Raw genomic sequence first — 26,252 nt, 5'->3', positions numbered from 1 at the left:
TCGACCGCATGGAACTAGCCTTGGTGTTCGTTCCCGGAGCCGAGCCGCCGTCCCCCTTACAGAGCCAGAAGCAAGAAGAGGTCCGGAAAATCGGCGGCAGAAGACATTAGTCTTCACCAAGGTAGCGCACAGCACTGCAGCTGTGCGCCATTGCTCCTCATACACACCTCACACTCCGGTCACTGAGGGTGCAGGGCGCTGGGGGGGGGGGGGGCGCCCTGAGCAGCAATAAAAACACCTTGGCTGGCAAATATATCACAATATATAGCCCCAGAGGCTATATATGTGATAAATACCCCTGCCAGAATCCATAAAAAAGCGGGAGAAAAGTCCGCGAAAAAGGGGCGGAGCTATCTCCCTCAGCACACTGGCGCCATTTTCTCTTCACAGTGCAGCTGGAAGACAGCTCCCCAGGCTCTCCACTGTAGTTTGCAGGCTCAAAGGGTTAAAAAGAGAGGGGGGGGGGGCCACTAAATTTAGGCGCAATATTGTATATACAAGCAGCTATTGGGAAAAATTCACTCAATATAGTGTTAATCCCTAAATTATATAGCGCTCTGGTGTGTGCTGGCATACTCTCTCTCTGTCTCCCCAAAGGGCTGTGTGGGGTCCTGTCCTCAGTCAGATCATTCCCTGTGTGTGTGCGGTGTGTCGGTACGGCTGTGTCGACACGTTTGATGAGGAGGCTTATGTGGTGGCAGAGCAGATGCCGATAAATGTGATGTCGCCCCCTGTGGGGCCGACACCAGAGTGGATGGATAGGTGGAAGGTATAAACCGACAGTGTCAACTCCTTACATAAAAGGCTGGATGACGTAACAGCTGTGGGACACCCGGCTTCTCAGCCCGCGCCTGCCCAGGCGTCTCAAAGGCCATCAGGGGCTCAAAAACGCCCGCTCCCTCAGATGGCAGACACAGATGTCGACACGGAGTCTGACTCCAGTGTCGACGAGGTTGAGACATATACACAATCCACTAGGAACATCCGTTACATGATCCCGGCAATAAAAAATGTGTTACACATTTCTGACATTAACCCAAGTACCACTAAAAAAAGGGTTTTATGTTTGGGGAGAAAAAGCAGGCAGTGTTTGGTTCCCCCATCAAATGAGTGAATGAAGTGTGAAAAAGCGTGGGTTCCCCCGATAAGAAACTGGTAATTTCTAAAAAGTTACTGATGGCGTACCCTTTCCCGCCAGAGGATAAGTTACGCTGGGAGATATCCCCTAGGGTGGATAAGGCGCTCACACGTTTGTCAAAAAAGGTGGCACTGCCGTCTTAGGATACGGCCACTTTGAAGGTACCTGCTGATAAAAAGCAGGAGGCTATCCTGAAGTCTGTATTTACACACTCAGGTACTAGACTGAGACCTGCAGATAGTGCTGCTGCAGCGTGGTCTGTGACCCTGTCAAACAGGGATACTATTTTGCGAACATAAGAGCATATTAAAGACGTCGTCTTATATATGAGGGATGCACAGAGGGATATTTTGCCGGCTGGCATCCAGAATTAATGCAATGTCCATTCTGTCAGGAGGGTATTAGAGACCCGACACTGGACAGGTGATGCTGACTTTAAAAGGCACATAGAGCCTTATAAGGGTGAGGAATTGTTTAGGGATGGTCTCTGGGACCTCGTATCCACAGCAACAGCTGGGAAGAAATTTTTTTACCTCAGGTTTCCTCACAGCCTAAGAAAGCACTGTATTATCAGGTACAGTCCTTTCGGCTTCAGAAAAGCAAGCGGGTCAAAGGCGCGTCCTTTCTGCACAGAGACGAGGGAGGAGGGAAAAAGCTGCACCAGTCAGCCAGTTCCCAGAATCAAAATTCTTCCCCCGCTTCCTCTGAGTCCACCGCATGACGGGGGGGCTCCACAGGCGTAGCCAGGTACGGTGGGGGGCCGCCTCAAAAATTTCAGCGATCAGTGGGCTCGCTCACAGGGGGATACCTGGATCCTTCAAGTAGTATCTCAGGGGTACAAGCTGGAATTCGAGGCGTCTCCCCCCCGCCGTTTCCTCAAATCTGCCTTGCCGACAACTCCCTCAGGCAGGGAGGCTGTGCTAGAGGCAATTCACAAGCTGTATTCCCAGCAGGTTATAGTCAAGGTGCCCCTACTTCAACAAGGACGGGGTTACTATTCCACACTGTTTGTGGTACCGAAACCGGACGGTTCGGTGAGACCCATTTTAAATTTGAAATCCTTGAACACATACATAAAAAAATTCAAGTTCAAGATGGAATCGCTCAGGGCGGTTATTGCAAGCCTGGAGGAGGGGGATTACATGGTATCCCTGGACATCAAGGATGCTTACCTACATGTCCCCATTTACCATCCTCACCAGGAGTACCTCAGATTTGTGGTACAGGATTGCCATTACCAATTCCAAACACTGCCGTTTGGACTGTCCACGGCACCGAGGGTCTTTACCAAGGTAATCGCAGAAATGATGATAGTCCTTCGAAAAAGGGAGTTTTAATTATCCCATACTTGGACGATCTCCTTATAAAGGCGAGGTCCAAGGAGCAGTTGTTGGTCGGAGTAGCACTATCTCGGGAAGTGCTACAACAGCACGGATGGATTCTATACATTCCAAAGTCACAGCTGGTTCCTACCACACGCCTGCTGTTCCTGGGGATGGTTCTGGACACAGAACAGAAAAAAGTGTTTCTCCCGCAGGAGAAAGCCAAGGAGCTGTCATCTCTAGTCAGAGACCTCCTGAAACCAAAACAGGTATCGGTGCATCACTGCACACGAGTCCTGGGAAAAATGGTAGCTTCTTACAAAGCAAAATTCCATTCAGCAGGTTCCATGCAAGAACCTTTCAGTGGGACCTCTTGGACAAGTGGTCGGGATCGCATCTTCAGATGCATCGGCTGATAACCCTGTCTCCAAGGACCAGGGCATCTCTACTGTGGTGGCTGTAGAGTGCTCATCTTCAAGAGGGCCGCAGATTCGGCATACAGGACTGGGTCCTGGTAACCACGGATGCCAGCCTTCGAGGCTGGGGGGCAGTCACACAGGGAAGAAATTTCCAAGGACTTTGGTCAAGTCAGGAGTCGTCCCTACACATAAATATTCTGGAACTGAGGGCCATTTACAATGCCCTAAGTCTGGCAAGGCCTCTGCTTCAAAACCAGCCGGTACTGATCCAATCAGACAACATCACGGCAGTCGCCCATGTAAACCGACAGGGCGGCACAAGAAGCAGGATGGCGATGGCAGAAGCCACAAGGATTCTCCGATGGGCGGAAAATCACGTCTTAGCACTGTCAGCAGTGTTCATTCCGGGAGTGGACAACTGGGAAGCAGACTTCCTCAGCAGACCCGACCTACACCCGGGAGAGTGGGGACTTCATCCAGAAGTCTTCCGACTGTTGGTAAACCGTTGGGAAAGGCCACAGGTGGACATGATGGCGTCCCGCCTAAACAAAAAACTAGATATTGCGCCAGGTCAAGGGACCCTCAGGCAATAGCTGTGGACGCTCTAGTGACACCGTGGGTGTACCAGTCTGTTTATGTATTCCCTCCTCTGCCTCTCATACCAAAGGTACTGAGAATAATAAGAAAACGAGGAGTAAGAACGATACTCGTGGTTCCGGATGGGCCAAGAAGAGCTTGGTACCCAGAACTTCAAGAAATGATATTAGAGGACCCATGGCCTCTACCGCTCAGACAGGATCTGCTACAGCAGGGGCCCTGTCTGTTCCAAGACTTACCGCGGCTGCGTTTGACGGCATGGCAGTTGAATTCCGGATCCTAAAGGAAAAGGGCATTCCGGAGGAAGTCATTCCTACGCTGATAAAAGCCAGGAAAGTAGTAACCGCAAACCATTATCACCGTATTTGGCGAAAATATGTTGCATGGTGTGAGGCCAGGAAGGCCCCAACAGAGGAATTTCAGCTGGGTCGTTTTCTGCACTTCCTACAGTCAGGAGTGACTATGGGCCTAAACTTGGGTTCCATTAAGGTCCAGATTTCCGCTCTGTCGATTTTCTTCCAGAAAGAACTGGCTTCACTGCCTGGAGTTCAGACATTTGTAAAGGGAGTGCTACATATTCAGCCCCCTTTTGTGCCTCCTGTGGCACCTTGGGATCTCAACGTGGTGTTGAGTTTCCTAAAATCACATTGGTTTGAGCCACTTAAAACTGTGGATTTGAAATATCTCACGTGGAAAGTGGTCATGTTATTGGCCTTGGCTTCGGCCAGGCGTGTGTCAGAATGGGCGGCTTTGTCATGTAAAAGCCCTTATCTGATTTTCCATATGGATAGGGCAGAATTGAGGACTCGTCCCCAGTTTTTCCCTAAGGTGGTATCAGCTTTTCACTTGAACCAACCTATTGTAGTGCCTGCGGCTACTAGGGACTTGGAAGATTCCAAGTTACTGGACGTAGTCAGGGCCTTAAAAATTTATATTTCCAGGACGGCTGGAGTCAGGAAAACTGACTCGCTTTTTATCCTGTAGGCACCCAACAAAATAGGTGCTCCTGCTTCTAAGCAGACTATTGCTCGCTGAATTTGTAGCACAATTCAGCTGGAGCATTCTGCGGCTGGATTGCCGCATCCTAAATCAGTAAAAACCCATTCCACGAGGAAAGTGGGCTCATCTTGGGCGGCTGCCCGAGGGGTCTCGGCTTTACAACTTTGCCGAGCTGCAACTTGGTCAGGGGCAAACACGTTTGCTAAATTCTACAAATTTGATACCCTGGCTGAGGAGGACCTTGAGTTCTCTCATTCGGTGCTGCAGAGTCATCCGCACTCTCCCGCCCGTTTGGGAGCTTTGGTATAATCCCCATGGTCCTTTCGGAGTTCCCAGCATCCACTAGGACGTTAGAGAAAATAAGATTTTACTCACCGGTAAATCTATTTCTCGTAGTCCGTAGTGGATGCTGGGCACCCATCCCAAGTGCGGATTGTCTGCAATACTTGTACATAGTTATTGTTAACTAAAGGGTTATTGTTATGAGCCATCTGTTGAGAGGCTCAGTTATGTTTCATACTGTTAACTGGATATGGTATCACGAGTTATACGGTGTGATTGGTGTGGCTGGTATGAGTCTTACCCGGGATTCAAAATCCTTCCTTATTGTGTCAGCTCTTCCGGGCACAGTATCCTAACTGAGGCTTGGAGGAGGGTCATAGTGGGAGGAGCCAGTGCACACCAGGTAGTCTAAAAGCTTTCTTTTAGTTGTGCCCAGTCTCCTGCGGAGCCGCTATTCCCCATGGTCCTTTCGGAGTTCCCAGCATCCACTACGGACTACAAGAAATAGATTTACCGGTGAGTAAAATCTTATTTTCTTTCTGAAATGAATTTCTCTTGCATCCATAGGGGATACTGGGGAATGATTATTACAATGGGGTATAGATGGGTCCGCTGGAGCAGGTGCACTTTAAGAAATCTTGGAGTGACGGTGTGCTGGCTCCTCCCCCTCTATGCCCCCTCCCACATCTCAGTTTAGAAAAATGTGCCCTCAGAGCTTTAGTTTACATTTAGCACCCCCTTTTAAACGCAGAGCTCTCCCTTCTCAGCACAATGGTACTTATGAATGAGGGTAAATAAGATTTTACTCACCGGTAAATCTATTTCTCGTAGTCCGTAGTGGATGCTGGGAACTCCGAAAGGACCATGGAGAATAGCGGCTCCGCAGGAGACTGGGCACAACTAAAGAAAGCTTTTAGGTCACCTGGTGTGCACTGGCTCCTCCCACTATGACCCTCCTCCAAGCCTCAGTTAGGACACTGTGCCCGGACGAGCTGACATAATAAGGAAGGATTTTGAATCCCGGGTAAGACTCTTACCAGCCACACCAATCACACCGTATAACTCGTGATACCATACCCAGTTTAACAGTATGAAAACAACTGAGCCTCTCAACAGATGGCTCATAACAATAACCCTTTAGTTAACAATAACTATGTACAAGTATTGCAGACAATCCGCACTTGGGACGGACGCCCAGCATCCACTACGGACTACGAGAAATAGATTTACCGGTGAGTAAATTCTTATTTTCTCTGACGTCCTAGTGGATGCTGGGAACTCCGAAAGGACCATGGGGATTATACCAAAGCTCCCAAACGGGCGGGAGAGTGCGGATGACTCTGCAGCACCGAATGAGAGAACTCAAGGTCCTCCTCAGCCAGAGTATCAAATTTGTAGAATTTTGCAAACGTGTTTGCCCCTGACCAAGTAGCAGCTCGGCAAAGTTGTAAAGCCGAGACCCCTCGGGCAGCCGCCCAAGATGAGCCCACCTTCCTTGTGGAATGGGCTTTTACTGATTTAGGATGCGGCAGTCCAGCCGCAGAATGCGCCAGCTGAATTGTGCTACAAATCCAGCGAGCAATAGTCTGCTTAGAAGCAGGAGCACCCAGCTTGTTGGGTGCATACAGGATAAATAGCGAGTCAGTTTTCCTGACTCTAGCCGTCCTGGAAACATAAATTTTCAAGGCCCTGACTACGTCCAGCAACTTGGAATCCTCCAAGTCCCTAGTAGCCGCAGGCACCACAATAGGTTGGTTCAAGTGAAAAGCTGATACCACCTTAGGGAGAAACTGGGGACGAGTCCTCAATTCTGCCCTATCCATATGGAAAATCAGATAAGGGCTTTTACATGACAAAGCCGCCAATTCTGACACACGCCTGGCCGAAGCCAAGGCCAATAACATGACCACTTTCCACGTGAGATATTTTAGATCCACGGTTTTAAGTGGCTCAAACCAATGTGATTTTAAGAAACTCAACACCACGTTGAAATCCCAAGGTGCCACTGGAGGCACAAAAGGGGGGCTGAATATGCAGCACTCCCTTAACAAACGTCTGAACTTCAGGTAGTGAAGCTAGTTCTTTCTGGAAGAAAATCGACAGAGCCGAGATCTGTACCTTAATGGAGCCTAATTTCAGACCCATAGTCACTCCTGCTTGTAGGAAATGCAGAAATCGACCCAGTTGAAATTCCTCTGTTGGGGCCTTTTTGGCCTCACACCAAGCAACATACATCCGCCATATGCGGTGATAATGCTTTGCAGTTACATCTTTCCTGGCTTTAATCAGCGTAGGAATGACTTCCTCCGGAATGCCCTTTTCCTTCAGGATCCGGCGTTCAACCGCCATGCCGTCAAACGCAGCCGCGGTAAGTCTTGGAACAGACAGGGCCCTTGCTGCAGCAGGTCCTGTCTGAGCGGCAGAGGCCATGGGTCCTCTGAGATCATCTCTTGAAGTTCCGGGTACCACGACTCGTCTTGGCCAATCCGGAACCACGAGTATTGTTCTTACTCCTCGTTTTCGTATTATTCTCAGTACCCTTGGTATGAGAGGCAGAGGAGGGAACACATAAACTGACTGGTACACCCACGGTGTCACTAGAGCGTCCACAGCTATTGCCTGAGGGTCTCTTGACCGGGCGCAATATCTTTTCAACTTCTTGTTGAGGCGGGACGCCATCATGTCTACCTGTGGCCTTTCCCAACGGTTTACCAACAGTTGGAAGACTTCTGGATGAAGTCCCCACTCTCCCGGGTGTAGGTCGTGTCCGCTGAGGAAGTCTGCTTCCCAGCTGTCCACTCCCGGAATGAACACCGCTGACAGTGCTAAGACGTGATTTTCCGCCCATCGGAGAATCCTTGTGGCTTCTGCCATCGCCATCCTGCTTCTTGTGCCGCCCTGTCGGTTTACATGGGCGACTGCCGTGATGTTGTCTGATTGGATCAGTACCGGCTGGTTTTGAAGCAGAGGCCTTGCCAGACTTAGGGCATTGTAAATGGCCCTCAGTTCCAGAATATTTATGTGAAGGGACGACTCCTGACTTGACCAAAGTCCTTGGAAATTTCTTCCCTGTGTGACTGCCCCCCAGCCTCGAAGGCTGGCATCCGTGGTTACCAGGACCCAGTCCTGTATGCCGAATCTGCGGCCCTCTTGAAGATGAGCACTCTGCAGCCACCACAGTAGAGATACCCTGGTCCTTGGAGACAGGGTTATCAGCGGATGCATCTGAAGATGCGATCCCAACCACTTGTCCAAGAGGTCCCACTGAAAGGTTCTTGCATGGAACCTGCCGAATGGAATTTTGCTTCGTAAGAAGCTACCATTTTTCCCAGGACTCGTGTGCAGTGATGCACCGATACCTGTTTTGGTTTCAGGAGGTCTCTGACTAGAGATGACAGCTCCTTGGCTTTCTCCTGCGGGAGAAACACTTTTTTCTGTTCTGTGTCCAGAGCCATCCCCAGGAACAGTAGGCGTGTGGTAGGAACCAGCTGTGACTTTGGAATGTATAGAATCCATCCGTGCTGTTGTAGCACTTCCCGAGATAGTGCTACTCCGACCAACAACTGCTCCTTGGACCTCGCCTTTATAAGGAGATCGTCCAAGTACGGGATAATTAAAACTTCCTTTCTCGAAGGAGTATAATCATTTCTGCCATTACCTTGGTAAAGACCCTCGGTGCCGTGGACAGACCAAACGGCAACGCCTGGAATTGGTAATGGCAATCCTGTACCACAAATCTGAGGTACTCCTGATGAGGATGGTAAATGGGGACATGTAGGTAAGCATCCTTGATGTCCAGGGATACCATGTAATCCCCCTCCTCCAGGCTTGCAATAATCGCCCTGAGCGATTCCATCTTGAACTTGAATTTTTTTATGTATGTGTTCAAGGATTTCAAATATAAAATGGGTCTCACCGAACCGTCCGGTTTCGGTACCACAAACAGTGTGGAATAGTAACCCCGTCCTTGTTGAAGTAGGGGCACCTTGACTATCACCTGCTGGGAATACAGCTTGTGAATTGCCTCTAGCACAGTCTCCCTGCCTGAGGGAGTTGTCGGCAAGGCAGATTTGAGGAAACGGCGGGGGGGAGACGCCTCGAATTCCAGCTTGTACCCCTGAGATACTACTTGAAGGATCCAGGGATCCACCTGTGAGCGAGCCCACTGATCGCTGAAATTTTTGAGGCGGCCCCCCACCGTACCTGGCTACGCCTGTGGAGCCCCCCCGTCATGCGGTGGACTCAGAGGAAGCGGGGGAAGAATTTTGATTCTGGGAACTGGCTGACTGGTGCAGCTTTTTCCCTCTTCCCTCGTTTTACACGCTTGCATTTCTGAAGTAGAAAGGACTGTACCTGATAATACAGTGCTTTCTGAGGCTGTGAGGAAACCTGAGGTAAAAAAATTTTCTTCCCAGCTGTTGCTGTGGATACGAGGTCCCAGAGACCATCCCCAAACAATTCCTCACCCTTATAAGGCTCTATGTGCCTTTTAAAGTCAGCATCACCTGTCCAGTGTCGGGTCTCTAATAACCTCCTGACCGAATGGACATTGCATTAATTCTGGATGCCAGCCGGCAAAATATCCCTCTGTGCATCCCTCATCTATAAGACGACGTCTTATGTTCGCAAAATAGTATCCCTGTTTGACAGGGTTACAGACCACGCTGCAGCAGCACTATCTGCAGGTCTCAGTCTAGTACCTGAGTGTGTAAAAACAGACTTCAGGATAGCCTCCTGCTTTTTATCAGCAGGTACCTTCAAAGTGGCCGTATCCTAAGACGGCAGTGCCACCTTTTTTGACAAACGTGTGAGCGCCTTATCCACCCTAGGGGATATCTCCCAGCGTAACTTATCCTCTGGCGGGAAAGGGTACGCCATCAGTAACTTTTTAGAAATTACCAGTTTCTTATCGGGGGAACCCACGCTTTTTCACACTTCATTCACTCATTTGATGGGGGAACAAAACACTGCCTGCTTTTTCTCCCCAAACATAAAACCCTTTTTTAGTGGTACTTGGGTTAATGTCAGAAATGTGTAACACATTTTTTATTGCCGGGATCATGTAATGGATGTTCCTAGTGGATTGTGTATATGTCTCAACCTCGTCGACACTGGAGTCAGACTCCGTGTCGACATCTGTGTCTGCCATCTGAGGGAGCGGGCGTTTTTGAGCCCCTGATGGCCTTTGAGACGCCTGGGCAGGCACGGGCTGAGAAGCCGGCTGTCCCATAGCTGTTACGTCATCCAGCCTTTTATGTAAGGAGTTGACACTGTCGGTTTATACCTTCCACCTATCCATCCACTCTGGTGTCGGCCCCACAGGGGGCGACATCACATTTATCGGCATCTGCTCTGCCATCACATAAGCCTCCTCATCAAACGTGTCGACACAGCCGTACCGACACACCGCACACACACAAGGAATGCTCTGACTGAGGACAGGACCCCACACAGCCCTTTGGGGAGACAGAGAGAGAGTATGCCAGCACACACCAGAGCGCTATATAATTTAGGGATTAACACTATATTGAGTGAATTTTTCCCAATAGCTGCTTGTATATACAATATTGCGCCTAAATTTAGTGCCCCCCCTCTCTTTTTAACCCTTTGAGCCTGAAAACCACAGGGGAGAGCCTGGGGAGCTGTCTTCCAGTTGCACTGTGAAGAGAAAATGGCGCCAGTGTGCTGAGAGAGATAGCTCCGCCCCTTTTTCGCTGACTTTTCTCCCGCTTTTTTATGGATTCTGGCAGGGGTATTTATCACATATATAGCCTCTGGGGCTATATATTGTGACATATATGCCAGCCAAGGTGTTTTTATTGCTGCTCAGGGCGCCCCCCCCCAGCGCCCTGCACCCTCAGTGACCGGAGTGTGAAGTGTGCATGAGGAGCAATGGCGCACAGCTGCAGTGCTGTGCGCTACCTTGGTGAAGACTGATGTCTTCTGCCGCCGATTTTCCGGACCTCTTCTTGCTTCTGGCTCTGTAAGGGGGACGGCGCGCGGCTCCGGGACCGAACACCAAGGCTAGTTCCATGCGGTCGATCCCTCTGGAGCTAATGGTGTCCAGTAGCCTAAGAAGCCCAAGCTAGCTGCAAGCAGGTAGGTTCGCTTCTTCTCCCCTTAGTCCCTCGCTGCAGTGAGCCTGTTGCCAGCAGGTCTCACTGTAAAATAAAAAACCTAATTATATACTTTCTTTCTAGAAGCTCAGGAGAGCCCCTAGTGTGCATCCAACCTCGGCCGGGCACAAAATCTAACTGAGGCTTGGAGGAGGGTCATAGTGGGAGGAGCCAGTGCACACCAGGTGACCTAAAAGCTTTCTTTAGTTGTGCCCAGTCTCCTGCGGAGCCGCTATTCTCCATGGTCCTTTCGGAGTTCCCAGCATCCACTAGGACGTCAGAGAAATAAGAATTAAACCACAACTTGAATTAGCAGTGCATCAGCTGCAAAGTCTGCAGGGCAGGCAATACAAACTTTTTATTATAGTCTCACTGCCAACAGATGTGTCGTCATATATCAATGCTGTAGTCGCGCCAAATAGCCACTCCTGGCGCGCCAAGTCATATGAGGCTCTGCTAGCATCAGGTGTCATTTTTGCTGAAAATACATCTTAGTCGTAATGCGATGTGCCTAGGAAGCACCAGGAGACTGTGCCATGCAATGTAACTAGGAAACACCAGGAGACTGCACCCTGCAATGTAACTAGGAAGCACCAGGAGACTGTGCCATGCAATGTAACTAGGAAGCACCAGGAGACTGCGCCATGCAATGTAAGTAGGAAGCACCAGGAGACTGCGCCATACAATGTAACTAGGAAGCACCAGGAGACTGCGCCATGCAATGTAACTAGGAAGCACCAGGAGACTGCGCCATGCAATGTAACTAGGAAGCACCAGGAGACTGCGCCATGCAATGTAACTAGGAAGCACCAGGAGACTGCGCCATGCAATGTAACTAGGAAGCACCAGGAGACTGCGCCATGCAATGTAACTAGGAAGCACCAGGAGACTGCACCATGCAATGTAACTAGGAAACACCAGGAGACTGCGCCATGCAATGTAACTAGGAAGCACCAGGAGACTGCGCCATGCAATGTAACTAGGAAGCACCAGGAGACTGTGCCATGCAATGTAACTAGGAAGCTCCAGGAGACTGCGCCATGCAATGTAACTAGGAAGCACCAGGAGACTGCGCCATGCAATGTAACTAGGAAGCACCAGGAGACTGCGCCATGCAATGTAACTAGGAAGCACCAGGAGACTGCGCCATGCAATGTAACTAGGAAGCACCAGGAGACTGCGCAATGCAATGTAACTAGGAAGCACCAGGAGACTGCGCCATACAATGTAACTAGGAAGCACCAGGAGACTGCGCCATACAATGTAACTAGGAAGCACCAGGAGACTGCGCCATGCAATGTAACTAGGAAGCACCAGGAGACTGCGCCATGCAATGTAACTAGGAAGCACCAGGAGACTGTGCAATGCAATGTAACTAGGAAGCTCCAGGAGACTGCGCCATGCAATGTAACTAGGAAGCTCCAGGAGACTGTGCAATGCAATGTAACTAGGAAGCACCAGGAGACTGTGCAATGCAATGTAACTAGGAAGCACCAGGAGACTGTGCCATGCAATGTAACTAGGAAGCTCCAGGAGACTGCGCCATGCAATGTAACTAGGAAGCTCCAGGAGACGGCGCCATGCAATGTAACTAGGAAGCTCCAGGAGACTGTGCAATGCAATGTAACTAGGAAGCTCCAGGAGACTGCGCCATGCAATGTAACTAGGAAGCACCAGGAGACTGTGCAATGCAATGTAACTAGGAAGCTCCAGGAGACGGCGCCATGCAATGTAACTAGGAAGCACCAGGAGACTGCGCCATGCAATGTAACTAGGAAGCTCCATGAGACTGCGCCATGCAATGTAACTAGGAAGCTCCAGGAGACGGCGCCATGCAATGTTACTTGGAAGCTCCATGAGACTGCGCCATGCAATGTAACTAAGAAGCTCCAGGAGACGGCGCCATGCAATGTAAGTAGGAAGCACCAGGAGACTGCGCCATGCAATGTAAGTAGGAAGCACCAGGAGACTGCGCCATGTAATGTAACTAGGAAGCACCAGGAGCCTGCGCCATGCAATGTAACTAGGAAGCACCAGGAGACTGCGCCATGCAATGTAACTAGGAAGCACCAGGAGACTGCGCCATGCAATGTAACTAGGAAGCACCAGGAGCCTGCGCCATGCAATGTAACTAGGAAGCTCCAGGAGACTGCGCCATGCAATGTAGGTAGGAAGCACCAGGAGACTGCGCCATGCAATGTAGGTAGGAAGCACCAGGAGACTGTGCTGATGAATTTAATATGTGACACTTGTATAGCTGTGTGGTAATGAGTCTGACTATGTATATAAATTGCTAAGATGCAGCGGCCACTGCTTTTTTCCATGCCAAGATCCATTGTGTTTCATATACAGACTGAGTCACACACAATAATACAAGATGCTTATCAGTCTCCTGGTGCGTCCTAGTGGCACTGCAACTAAGACATATTGTGACTAATAGGCCCTACACACTGGCGACATTAGTAAAAGATATGAACGATCTGGTTCATTAATGAGTGAGATAACGTTCATATCTTCCAGTGTGGAGGCACCAGCGATGAACGATGCGCGACCCCGCGCTCGTTCATCTCTGGTGCCCCGTCGCTTGTGCATGCAGGCCAATATGGACGACTTCTGAGGAAACAGCCCTGGACTTAAGGCTGAGAAACACGTCAAGTACCCCGCTCAGTGTTCCACTGTTACTAATCAGAGAGTGACAACCGACACCAACTAGGACCCCATTGGCGGCTTCCACTGTACCCTCGGGAACGAGTGGACAACGGCTCGGGTTCATGCTCCCTTGATCGCTGCACATCAAGAGCCCCGTCAGCCGTCACCTACACAGCTCCTTTGTCATCACAGCGAGTGGAGCGGGTAGTCGGCGCCCGCGATTACCAAAGAATCGCTGATCACCTGTACACCAATAGAGGCTGGGGTAAGCACTACGCTTCTGGAGGCAGTTTCACAGCGTTATACCGCCATATATCAATAGTGCTTTGAACCGTGCAAAAAACGTTACCCTAGTATAGCCTCTTAAATACTGGATGACATTGCTGGGAGCTATAAAAAGGTGCAAACAGCGCAGTGGACATTACAACATTGAACCGTTCACTACACTCTCAATATGGATGGGCTTTAAAATTTCTTAACGTCTAACGAGCACACATGTTTCAATAGCCCACGCGTGGAGCTTGCTTCACTGAGTTCCTCCTTATTTTAAGAGCTTTATAATCAAAAGCAAAATTGGATACAATGTTTAAGGGAGCTCCTTAGTGTGTCATTTATTTGTTGCAAACATAAATCTAAGTTATTATTGTTTCTATTGCAGAGGTAATATCACTAGTCACTTTTTAAAGTATCAGGATATTTGGATAATTTATAATATCGTGTTAAAATAAGAATTTACTTACCGATAATTCTATTTCTCGTAGTCCCTAGTGGATGCTGGGACTCCGTCAGGACCATGGGGAATAGCATCACCTGACCACTGTCGTGTCCATAAACATCTTCTGGCAGATATGGACATCGCACTTACTCTTGATGCCAGAGTGCAAATATCTCTCTGTGCTCTATAGTTAATAAAATACTGTCCCTGTCAAGGGTATCAATATTTTCAGTCAGGGAATCTGACCAAGCCACCCCAGCGCTGCACATCCAGGCTGAGGCGATAGCTGGTCGCAGTATAACACCAGTATGTGTGTATATACTTTTTAGGATATTTTCCAGCCTCCTATCAGCTGGCTCCTTGAGGGCGGCCGTATCTGGAGACGGTAACGCCACTTGTTTTGATAAGCGTGTAAGCGCCTTATCCACCCTAAGGGGTGTTTCCCAACGCGCCCCAACTTCTGGCAGGAAAGGGTATACCGCCAATAATTTTCTATCGGGGGAAACCCACGCATCATCACACACTTCATTTAATTTATCTGATTCAGGAAAACTACATGTAGTTTTTTCACACCCACATAATACCCTTTTTTTTGTGGTACTTGTAGTATCAGAAATATGTAACACCTCCTTCATTGCCCTTAACATGTAACGTGTGGCCCTAAAGGAAAATACGTTTGTTTCTTCACCGTCGACACTGGAGTCAGTGTCCGTGTCTGTGTCTATGTCGACCGACTGAGGTAAATGGGCGTTTTAAAGCCCCTGACGGTGTTTGAGACGCCTGGACAGGTACTAATTTGTTTGCCGGCCGTCTCATGTCGTCAACCGACCTTGAAGCGTGTTGACATTATCACGTAATTCCTTAAATAAGCCATCCATTCCGGTGTCGACTCCCTAGAGAGTGACATCACCATTACAGGCAATTGCTCCGCCTCCTCACCAACATCGTCCTCATACATGTCGACACACACGTACCGACACACAGCACACACACAGGGAATGCTCTGATAGAGGACAGGACCCCACTAGCCCTTTGGGGAGACAGAGGGAGAGTTTGCCAGCACACACCAAAACGCTATAATTATACAGGGACAACCTTTATATAAGTGTTTTCCCTTATAGCATTTTAATATATAATCATATCGCCAAATAAGTGCCCCCCCTCTCTGTTTTAACCCGGTTTCTGTAGTGCAGTGCAGGGGAGAGCCTGGGAGCCTTCCCACCAGCAGATCTGTGAGGGAAAATGGCGCTGTGTGCTGAGGAGATAGGCCCCGCCCCCTATTCCGGCGGGCTCTTCTCCCGGTTTTTCTGAGACCTGGCAGGGGTGAAATACATCCATATAGCCTCAGGGACTATATGTGATGTATTCTTTTTAGCCAGAAAAGGTATTAACATTGCTGCCCAGGGCGCCCCCCCCAGCGCCCTGCACCCTCAGTGACCGTTGGTGTGAAGTGTGCTGAGAGCAATGGCGCACAGCTGCAGTGCTGTGCGCTACCTCATGAAGACTGAAAAGCCTTCAGCCGCCGGTTTCTGGACCTCTTCTTACTTCGGCATCTGCAAGGGGGTCGGCGGCGCGGCTCCGGTGACCCATCCAGGCTGTACCTGTGATCGTCCCTCTGGAGCTAGTGTCCAGTAGCCTAAGAAGCAAATCCATCCTGCACGCAGGTGAGTTCACTTTTTCTCCCCTAGGTCCCTCGTTGCAGTGAGCCTGTTGCCAGCAGGACTCACTGAAAATAAGAAATCTATCAAAACTTTTACTCTAAGCAGCTCTTTATGAGAGCCACCTAGATTGCACCCTGCTCGGACGGGCACAAAAACCTAACTGAGGCTTGGAGGAGGGTCATAGGGGGAGGAGCCAGTGCACACCACCTGATCCTAAAGCTTTTACTTTTGTGCCCTGTCTCCTGCGGAGCCGCTATTCCCCATGGTCCTGACGGAGTCCCAGCATCCACTAGGACGTCAGAGAAATATACATATTTTTTAATAAATTGTTTTAATAAATTGTACCAATACTTTCAACGACAGCGCTTCTCTGTGTGTTTTTTTACTTGTCCATATTTGCCTGCACTGCCATGGAGCCGGGTGACAGGGGGAGTGAAGAAACTTCACTCCCCCCCACCGCCGCTGGGTCGCCCATATCCTCCGTCGGGCAGCTCGGTGGCGCATCGCGCAGTGTGTAGGGCCCTTAAGACGCATATAAAATACATCTCCTCAAAAAAGAAGCTAACAAAGTTGACAATGAACTGGCGGCTCACTCATGAAAGGCACTGCACAGCATCTATTCACCTGTGCAGTGCAACAGTGCTCCACCCTAACTTTTCCCCAGTCAAAAATAGGATGATCAGAATCCTGAAAAAAATATATATAAATAATCCCAAAAGCTGATAAAATATCACATATCGTAAAGAATACCTTACATGTACTAAGTCGTTCAGCATCATACATTATTTCAGCACCATAGAAAGCTTTGAAAAACTGATACCATCCATTGTGTCCTCACTATACATATTAGAATAATTGATGCTAATAATTGATGACTACTAAAATGTTCTTTGTCCTGCCAATGTACCTCACTGAAATGTAGCTCCTTCATGACATCATCAATGATTCCTCTCCTCCTCAAAGCTTTCATCAGATCTTCTTCTGAGAAGTTATGGCTTTCATCCTCTAATTCATCCTTTAACGTTTCAGCAAGGACCTCACGTATTTTGCCATGAACATCCATCTACAAGGTAATAAAATATAAATGGACTCTCATGAGATTCCATATCATACAAACAACATGAATCTAGCTAATCTAAATATATGGACCTGAAGGAAGGATGGGAGCAGAGAAGAGAAAATGATGTGGCTAGGGCGACAGATGGGGAGACAAATGAGATAAAGCGATACGGGTGGGGGCATGAGAGAGAGAGCGCGAGAGAGCAGGAGGGGGACAGATGGCAAACGATGGAGGGTGGACAGAGATGAGAGAAGCGGAGGTGCCTTACGACAGAGAAGGGCTCCGGGGCCCTTACACAGAGAAGAGGGGAGCGGAGAGGCCTTATGAGACTGAGAGGAGGGGGGTACCCAGATGAGAAGGAACGATGAGGGGGGAGGACGGGGATGAGAAGGAGGATGAGAAGGAGGGAAGACTGGGATGAGGAGGAGCGGGGAGGACAGAGAGGAGAAGGACGGTGGAATGGGGAGGACAGAGATGAGAAAGACAGAGGCAGGTGAGCAAGAATAGTGGGGACAATGGTGAACCAGGGAAACTGTTATGTCCTTATTTATGAATGAGTGATAAATTTCACTGTGAGTGATAAATTGCACCAGCCAATCAGCTCCTAACTTTCATTTTTCAAACAGTCTAGCTGATTGGCTGGTGCAATTTATCACTCAGTGAAATTTATCCCTCATTGGGGTTGATTCAATTCTCCGACAGTTGAATAGCGCCGGGAATTAGCTCCCGGCGCTATTGAATAAAGCGCCAAGATACACTAATTGTCGGAAACTCTTCTCTCACCCCCGGGGGTTGAGAGAGAAAATCCGACATAAGTGCTGCCGCGCTGCCGGCACGAGGCTGATTCTGTCGGGAATCAGCATCGCGGCGGGGAGTTAAGTCGGAGAATGCCCGTTCTCCCAACAAAACAACCTGTTAAGTCTGGGAGAACGGGCATTTGCCGACTTAACTTGAGCTGAATTGAACAGCAACGGGAGATAATTACCGGCGCTATTCAACTGTCGGTGAATTGAATCGACTCCATTGATAAATAAGGGCATAAGGGTCCAAAATACCTGTGTGTTGTAGGTGTGTGAAACAGCTAATAGCAGTGTACGCAGCCACTAGAAGGACTCCTGTAGCACCGCCAGCACCTTACCTGCCCGGTACTTACACGGGTGAGCTGCTCATGGATGATTTGCCTCAGCTCTGTGGCTTTCTCCGGAGGTAGAGACATGCTGGCAGCGGCCGGTGAGTTATACGGGAGATAATGTACCTGGTGCGGGGCAGCACACACACTGGCGGCTATACAGTCACTATGTTATAGTAGTACTCAAGAGTCACGCATCGTCTGCTAGGATCTCAACATTCTATTCCGGCTGCCAGTCCCCATTCCCCGAGTACATGTACAGAGGTCTCCCTTATAGGAGCTCTAGATGTGACGGTGGTATGTGTGTGTGAATCGGTGACTCCAAGGTTCTATCTGTCACTGTGGTGTACTACTGTGCAGCGCCTGGTGATAGGCGGGAGAGCCGGCGGGAGAGTGCCCCGGACACTGCCTGACAGGCATCTGTATAGACAGCCATTCTTAATGTTTGAAGGACCCCTGTGTAAGACGCTCACATAACGTCATATATTTGCGCCGCTGCTTCTAGAGTGTGTACAGTGGGAGTGTATCAGCCGCAGCATAGTCATGTTCATACCGGCAGCGTCAGATTGTTCTCTCCCTGCGGAATCAACCCTACTGCTGGTAATGTCACACGTCATGCCCTAACTCTGCTGTCTGTACACACCCGACTGCAGCCTCATATTTCTCTGCCAGCACACTAATGGGCAGAGCTTTATTCTGCCTAGTACACTCCCCCCCCCTCCCTCCACACGGACCTGCCTCTGCCCCTCCATCTGTCTGTGCTGTCCTACCTGTCTCACCACTTTTGCACTGTCCCACCTGCCCACAGCTCTGCACTGTCCCCCGCCCACCCCTCTGTCTTGTCCTGTCCTGCCTGTCAACCCCCTCCTCCCACCCTTCTACGCTGTCCCACCTGTCAACCACCCTCCCTTCTGCGCTGTTCTGCCTGTCCACTCCTCTTCTTTGTCCTGTCTGCCCCCCCCCCCATATGCGCTGTCCTGTTTAATCACCCCACACCACCTTCTGCACCATTCTGCCTGCTCCCCCCATCTGAACTGTCCTGTCTGCTCCCTCAAATACAATTTTTACCAGTATGAACATGATTCTCATATATATGTGGAGTGGTTACTCACTTTGTTTCATTTTAGCCTGCAGTATCTGTGGGGAATGTTGGACAGTTGGCCATTGACTTGATAGTGTCCACGCTGAATATGCCTAAGGTTGGATATTTTTACACTGACTGTCTAGTGCCTATGGTGGGTAATAATCCTTATGCCACTAATGATGAAAACTCATTGGAACTATGTACAAATGCTGAAGGCAAGTACTCATTACAAATATTAAACTTTTGCATTGTTGCAAACAAATTGTTACATGAAGTTTAGGTAGCACATCAGGGGTTATTTAATACACTATACTTCTTAATCTGTAGACCTTTTTATTATTATTTTGCCCACAGTGTACTTTAACATAGAAACATAGAATTTGACGGCAGATAAGTACCACTTGGCCCATCTAGTCTGCCTTTTTTTTTTTTTTTATCCTTTAGGTAATCTCAACCCTTTTTGAACCTTAATTCTTTGTAAGGATATTCATATGCCTATCCCAAGCATGTTTAAATTGCTCTACAGTCTTAGCCTCTACCACCTTTGATGGGAGGCTATTCCACTTATCCACTACCCTTCCTGTGAAGTAATTTTTCCTTAAATTTCCCCTGATCCTGCCTCCCTCCAGTTTCAGTGCATGTCCTCGAGTTCTAATACTTCTCTTCATTTGAAGAATATTTCCATCCTGAACTTTGTTAGAAACATTCAAATATACCAAAGGTTTTATCATGTACCCCCTTTCCCTTCTCTCCTCCATACTATACATGTTAAGATCTTTTAGCCTTCCCGGTTAAGTTTTGTGATGTAGGCCATGCTCCATTTTAGTTGCCCTTCTTTGTACACTCTCTAATGTATTTATATCCTTCTGGAGATATGGTCTCCAGAACTGGACACCGTATTCCAGATGAGGCCGTACCAATGTTTCATTATAAGCAATAACATTGGTACACTATGCAAAGCTGAACACCTGTATAGGTATATTACAAGTAATTGCAGTGTATAGTGGTGGTCATCCCGAGTTGATCGCTAGCTGCTTTCGGTCGCTGTGCAGCAATCAGGGGAAAAAATCGGCACTTCTGCGCATGTCGCGCAATGCGCACAAGCGTCGTACTATTACAACGAACGATTTAGTTTCACACAAGGTCTAGCGAAGCTTTTCAGTCTCACTGCTGGCCGCAGAGTGATTGACATGAAGTGGGCGTTTCTGGGTGTCAACTGATCGTTTTCAGGGAGTGTCCGGAAAAACGCAGGCATGTCAGGAAAAACGCAGCCGTGGCTGGGCGAACGCAGGGTGTGTTCGTGGGGTTCACTACGATCTGCCGGCGGCCGGCTACCAGCATACCGGCGCCGGGAGGCCGGCCGCCGGCTTACTGACAGTGTGGCGAGCGCAAATGAGCCCCTTGCGGGCTCGCTGCGCTCGCCACGCTACGGGCACGGTGGCGCACTCTGCGTGCCACTCTATTTTATTCTCCCTCCACGGGGGTCGTAGACCCCCACGAGGGAGAATAAGTGTCGGGCTTGGGAGCCCGACCGCCGGCATACTGAAGACCACCCGTGTTCGTGACTTCAAAACAGGAACTGAATAGTCTGAAGTGATCGCAAGCTCTGAGTAGGTCTGAAGCTACTCTGAAACTGCACAAAATTATTTTGTAGCCGCTCTACGATCCTTTCGTTCGCACTTCTGCTAAGATAAAATACACTCCCAGTGGGAGGCGGCATAGCGTTTGCACAGCTGCTAAAAACTGCTAGCGAGCGATCAACTCGGAATGACCCCCTGTGTTTCTAAATTAAAGTGTGCTGGGGGAATGTCTAATTAATGAGCCAGCCTGCAGTTTATCATTAAGCTGCTGGTAAAGTAATGTCACCACTATATATATATATATATATATATATATATCTATATATATATCTATATATATATATCTATCCATGTGCAGAACCCGGCACTCATAAGGGACAGCGCGGCCCCAAAGGTAAACTTACTGGAGTGCCTTCCCAGAGAGATTAACTCCCATATGTACAACGAAGAAAAGAGAGGCGGCACTTCCAGATTTGTAAAGATGAAAACTTTAAGACATGAATCAACGTTTCGGGGGGTCTCGCAACTCTTGTAGTTCTAGATTGGCCAAGAAGGGCCTGGTATCCATATCTTCAGGAATTACTTGTGGAAGATCCTTGCCCACTTCCTCTAAGGGAGGACCTGTTACTGCAGGGACCATGCGTGTTTCCAGACTTACCGCTGCTGCGTTTGACGGCATGGAAGTTGAGCGCCAAATCTTAGCTCGGAAAGGTATTCCCGGGGAGGTCATTCCCACTCTCCTTAAGGTGAGGAAGGAAGTTACGGCGAAACATTATCACCGTATTTGGAGAAAGTATGTTTCGTGGTGTGAGACTAAAGCTGCTCCTGTGGAAGAATTTCACTTGGGTCGGTTTCTCCATTTTTTGCAGGCAGGCGTCGATGCCGGCCTGAATTTGGGTTCCATCAAGGTGCAGATTTCGGCTTTATCTATCTTCTTTCAGAAGGAATTGGTGGTTCTCCCAGAGGTTCAAACTTTTGTGAAGGGAGTGATGCATATCCATCCTCCGTTTGTGGCCCCGGTGGCACCATGGGACCTTGACGTGGTCTTAGTTTCTTATGTCTTCCTGGTTTGAACCTTTGCGTAAGGTTGAGTTAAAATTTCTCACTTGGAAGGTAGTCATGCTGTTAGCTCTAGTGTCTGCCAGGCGGGTGTCTGAGTTGGCGGCCTTGTCACACAAGAGTCCGTACTTGATCTTCCATTCGGATAGGGCGGAATTGAGGACTCGTCAACAATTTCTGCCGAAGGTGGTTTCTTCATTTCACATTAAGTTTCTTCATTTCACATTAACCAACCTATTGTGGTGCCTGTGGCTACAGATGCTGTGGCAGTTCCAAAGTCTCTTGATGTTGTGAGAGCTTTGAAGATCTACGTCGCCAGAACGGCGGAAGCCAGGAAAACAGAGGCGCTGTTTGTCCTGTATGCTTCCAACAAGATTGCTCATCCTGCTTCGAAGCAGACTATTGCACGCTGGATTTGTAGTACGATTCAGCAAGCTCATTCTTCGGCTGGGCTACCGGTGCCGAAGTCAGTGAAGGCCCATTCTACCAGGAAGGTGGGCTCATCTTGGGCGGCTGCCCGAGGGGTCTCGGCACTTCAGCTTTGCCGAGAAGCTATGTGGTCGGGTTCAAACACCTTTGCTAAGTTTTACAAGTTTGATACCCTGGCTGAGGAGGACCTCATGTTTGCTCAATCAGTGCTGCAGAGTCGTCCGCACTCTCCCGCCCGTTCTGGAGCTTTGGTATAGACCCCAAGGTCCTTTTGGAGTCCCCAGCATCCTCTAGGACGTAAGAGAAAATAGGATTTTAGTACCTACCGGTAAATCCTTTTCTCCTAATCCGTAGAGGATGCTGGGCGCCCATCCCAGTGCGGACGGTTACTTACAGTGTGTTCTTGCTGGTTAAATTAGTTTATACACGGGTTGTGTATTTTTTGTTTTCAGCTTGTTGCCGTTGTTATTTCATGCTGTTATCTGGTTTACTGTTACTCCGGTTGTACGGTATGTTTGTTGTGTGGGCTGTTATATTTGTAGCCCTTAGTTTAAACAAAAATCCTTTCCTCGAAATGTCCGTCTCTCCTGGGCACGGTTCCTATAACTGAGGTCTGGAAGAGGGGCATAGAGGGAGGAGCCAGTTCACACCCAGTTAAAGTCTTTTCAGTGTGCCCAAGCTCCTGCGGATCCTGTCGTCTATACCCCATGGTCCTTTTGGAGTACCCAGCATCCTGTAGGACGTAAGAGAGTGTGTGTGTGTGTGTGTGTGTGTGTGTATATATATATATATATATATATATATATATATATATATATATATATATATATATATATATACACATATCTCTCTCTCTAACGTCCGTAGTGGATGCTGGGGACTCCATAAGGACCATGGGGATTAGCGGCTCCGCAGGAGACTGGGCACAACTATAAAGAAAGCTTTTAGACTACTGGTGTGCACTGGCTCCTCCCACTAAGACCCTCCTCCAGACCTCAGTTAGATTCTTGTGCCCGGCCGAGCTGGATGCACACTAGGGGCTCTCCTGAGCACCTAGAAAGAAAGTATATTTAGGTTTTTTATTTTCAGTGAGATCTGCTGGCAACAGACTCACTGCAGCGAGGGACTAAGGGGAGAAGAAGCGAACCTACCTAACAGGTGGTAGTTTGGGCTTCTCAGGCTACTGGACACCATTAGCTCCAGAGGGATCGACCGCAGGACCCGACCTTGGTGTTCGTTCCCGGAGCCGCGCCGCCGTCCCCCTTACAGAGCCAGAAGCACGAAGAAGGTCCGGAAAATCGGCGGCAGAAGACTTCAGTCTTCACCAAGGTAGCGCACAGCACTGCAGCTGTGCGCCATTGCTCCTCATGTACACCTCATATTTCAGTCACTGATGGGTGCAGGGCACTGGGGGGGGGGGGGGCGCCCTGAGGGCAATAAATAACACCTTGGCTGGCAAAATATACATCATATATAGTCCCAGAGGCTATATAGATGTAAAATTACCCCTGCCAGTATCACAGAAAAAGCGGGAGAAAGTCCGCCGAAAAGGGGGCGGGGCTTCTCCCTCAGCACACTGGCGCCATTTTTCCCTCACAGTTCCGCTGGAAGGAAGCTCCCTGGCTCTCCCCTGCAGTCTGAGAATACTACAGAAGGGTAAAAAAGAGAGGGGGGGCACTAAATTTAGGCGCAGTATAGATATATATATATATGTGTGTAATATATATAAAAAAGCAGCTATAGGGAAAACACTCATTGATAGTGGGATCCCAGTGTTATATAGCGCTCTGGTGTGTGCTGGCATACTCTCTCTCTGTCTCCCCAAAGGGCTTTGTGGGGTCCTGTCCTCTGTCAGAGCATTCCCTGTGTGTTTGCGGTGTGTCGGTACGGCTGTGTCGACATGTTTGATGAGGAGGCTTATGTGGAGGCGGAGCAGATGCCTGTAAATGTGATGTCACCCCCTGCGGGGTCGACACCTGAGTGGATGGTGCTGTGGAAGGAATTACGTGATAGTGTCGACTCCTTACATAAAAGGTTTGACGACATACCTAATGTGGGACAGCCGGCTTCTCAGCCTGTGCCTGCCCAGGCGTCTCAAAAACCATCAGGGGCTCTAAAACGCCCGCTACCTCAGATGGTTGACACAGATGTCGACACGGATACTGACTCCAGTGTCGACGACGAAGAGACTAATGTAACTTCCAGTAGGGCCACACGTTACATGATTGAGGCAATGAAAAATGTGTTGCACATTTCTGATGTTACCCCCGGTACCACAAAAAAGGGTATAATGTTTGGAGAGAAAAAACTACCAGTAGCTTTTCCTCCATCTGAAGAGTTAAATGAAGTGTGTGAAGAAGCGTGGGCTTCCCCTGATAAAAAGATGGTAATTTCTAAGAGGTTACTAATGGCGTACCCTTTCCCGCCAGAGGATAGGTCACGCTGGGAAACATCCCCTAGGGTGGATAAAGCGTTCACACGCTTGTCAAACCGGATACGGCCGCCCTGAAGGAATCTGCTGATAGAAAGCAGGAGGCTATCCTGAAATCTATATATACACACACAGGTGTGATACTGAGACCGGCTATAGCTTCAGCCTGGATGTGCAGCGCTGCTGCTGCGTGGTCAGATTCCATGTCAGAAAATATAGATACCCTAGACAGGGACACTATTTTGCTGAACGTAGAGCATATAAAAGACGCACTTTTATACATGAGGGATGCACAGAGGGATATTTGCCGGCTGGCATCCAAAATTAGTGCAATGTCTATTTCTGCCAGGAGAGGGTTATGGACTCGGCAGTGGACAGGTGATGCAGATTCCAAAAGACACATGGAAGTTCTGCCTTATAAGGGTGAGGAATTGTTCGGGGATGGTCTCTCGGACCTCGTTTCCACAGCAACAGCTGGGAAGTCTACATTTTTGCCCCATGTTCCCTCACAACCAAAGAAAGCACCGTATTATCAGGTACAGTCCTTTCGGCCCAATAGGGGCAAGCGGGTTAAAGGCGCGTCCTTTCTGCCCAGAGGTAGAGGGAAAAAGCTGCAGCATACAGCCAGTTCCCAGGAGCAAAAGTCCTCCCCCGCTTCCTCTAAGTCCACAGCATGACGCTGGGGCTCCACAGGCAGAGCCAGGTATGGTGGGGGCCCGTCTCAAGCATTTCAGCAATCAGTGGGCTCGCTCACGGGTGGATCCCTGGATCCTTCAAATAGTATCTCAGGGGTACAAACTGGAATTCGAGACGTCTCCCTTCCCCGCCGTTTCCTCAAATCTGCCTTGCCAACCACTCCCTCAGGCAGGGAGGCAGTGTTACAGGCAATTCAAAAGCTGTATTCACAACAAGTGATAGTAAAGGTGCCCCTACTTCAACAAGGAATGGGTTACTATTCCACAATGTTTGTGGTACCGAAACCGGACGGTTCGGTGAGACCCATTTTAAATTTGAAATCCTTGAACACATATATCAAAAAATTCAAGTTCAAGATGGAATCGCTCAGGGCGGTTTTTGCGAGCCTGGATGAGGGGGATTACATGGTATCGCTGGACATCAAGGATGCTTACCTACATGTCCCCATTTACCATCCTCACCAGGAGTACCTCAGGTTTGTGGTACAAGATTGTCATTACCAATTCCAGACGTTGCCGTTCGGTCTCTCCACGGCTCCGAGGGTCTTTACCAAGGCAATGGCGGAAATGATGATACTCCTTCGAAGGAAGGGAGTTTTAATTATCCCGTACTTGGACGATCTCCTGATAAAGGCGAGGTCCAGGGAGCAGTTGTTGGTAGGGGTAGCACTATCTCGGGAAGTGCTACAACAGCACGGCTGGATTCTAAACATTCCAAAGTCACAGCTGGTCCCTACGACACGCCTGCTGTTCCTAGGGATGGTTCTGGACACAGAACAGAGAAAAGTGTTTCTCCCGGAGGAGAAGGCCAAGGAGCTGTCATCTCTAGTCAGAGGCCTCCTAAAACCAAAACAGGTGTCGGTGCATCACTGCACGCGGATCCTGGG

At 49.1% G+C, this 26,252-nt stretch overlaps 2 protein-coding genes across 3 annotated transcripts in view; one reads left to right on the top strand and one right to left on the bottom strand.

The window, feature by feature from the left end:
* Positions 1 to 18,587, bottom strand: part of CEP76 (centrosomal protein 76) — a 78,245-nt gene extending 59,658 nt beyond the window's left edge. The window contains exons 1-2 of one of the 2 annotated variants that reach the window (XM_063923422.1): positions 18,097 to 18,587; positions 16,806 to 16,961 (exon numbers count right to left, since the gene is read on the bottom strand). In XM_063923422.1, coding sequence (XP_063779492.1) covers positions 16,806 to 16,961; positions 18,097 to 18,174 — 234 coding nt within the window. In that variant the 5' untranslated portion in view covers positions 18,175 to 18,587. The remainder of the gene's footprint in view (positions 1 to 16,805; positions 16,962 to 18,096) is intronic. The other variant, XM_063923423.1, reaches the window with a different exon arrangement.
* PSMG2 (proteasome assembly chaperone 2) overlaps positions 18,579 to 26,252 on the top strand; it is a 79,806-nt gene continuing 72,132 nt past the window's right edge. Inside the window, exons 1-2 of the mRNA XM_063923424.1 lie at positions 18,579 to 18,687; positions 19,215 to 19,386. Coding sequence (XP_063779494.1) covers positions 18,631 to 18,687; positions 19,215 to 19,386 — 229 coding nt within the window. The 5' untranslated portion in view covers positions 18,579 to 18,630. The remainder of the gene's footprint in view (positions 18,688 to 19,214; positions 19,387 to 26,252) is intronic.

This window comes from Pseudophryne corroboree, chromosome 5 (genome assembly GCF_028390025.1).
Source record: "Pseudophryne corroboree isolate aPseCor3 chromosome 5, aPseCor3.hap2, whole genome shotgun sequence".
Lineage (NCBI taxonomy): Eukaryota > Metazoa > Chordata > Amphibia > Anura > Myobatrachidae > Pseudophryne > Pseudophryne corroboree.
The sequence above is the reverse complement of the archived record's forward strand: the minus strand, read 5'-3'. Positions and strand labels throughout refer to the sequence as shown.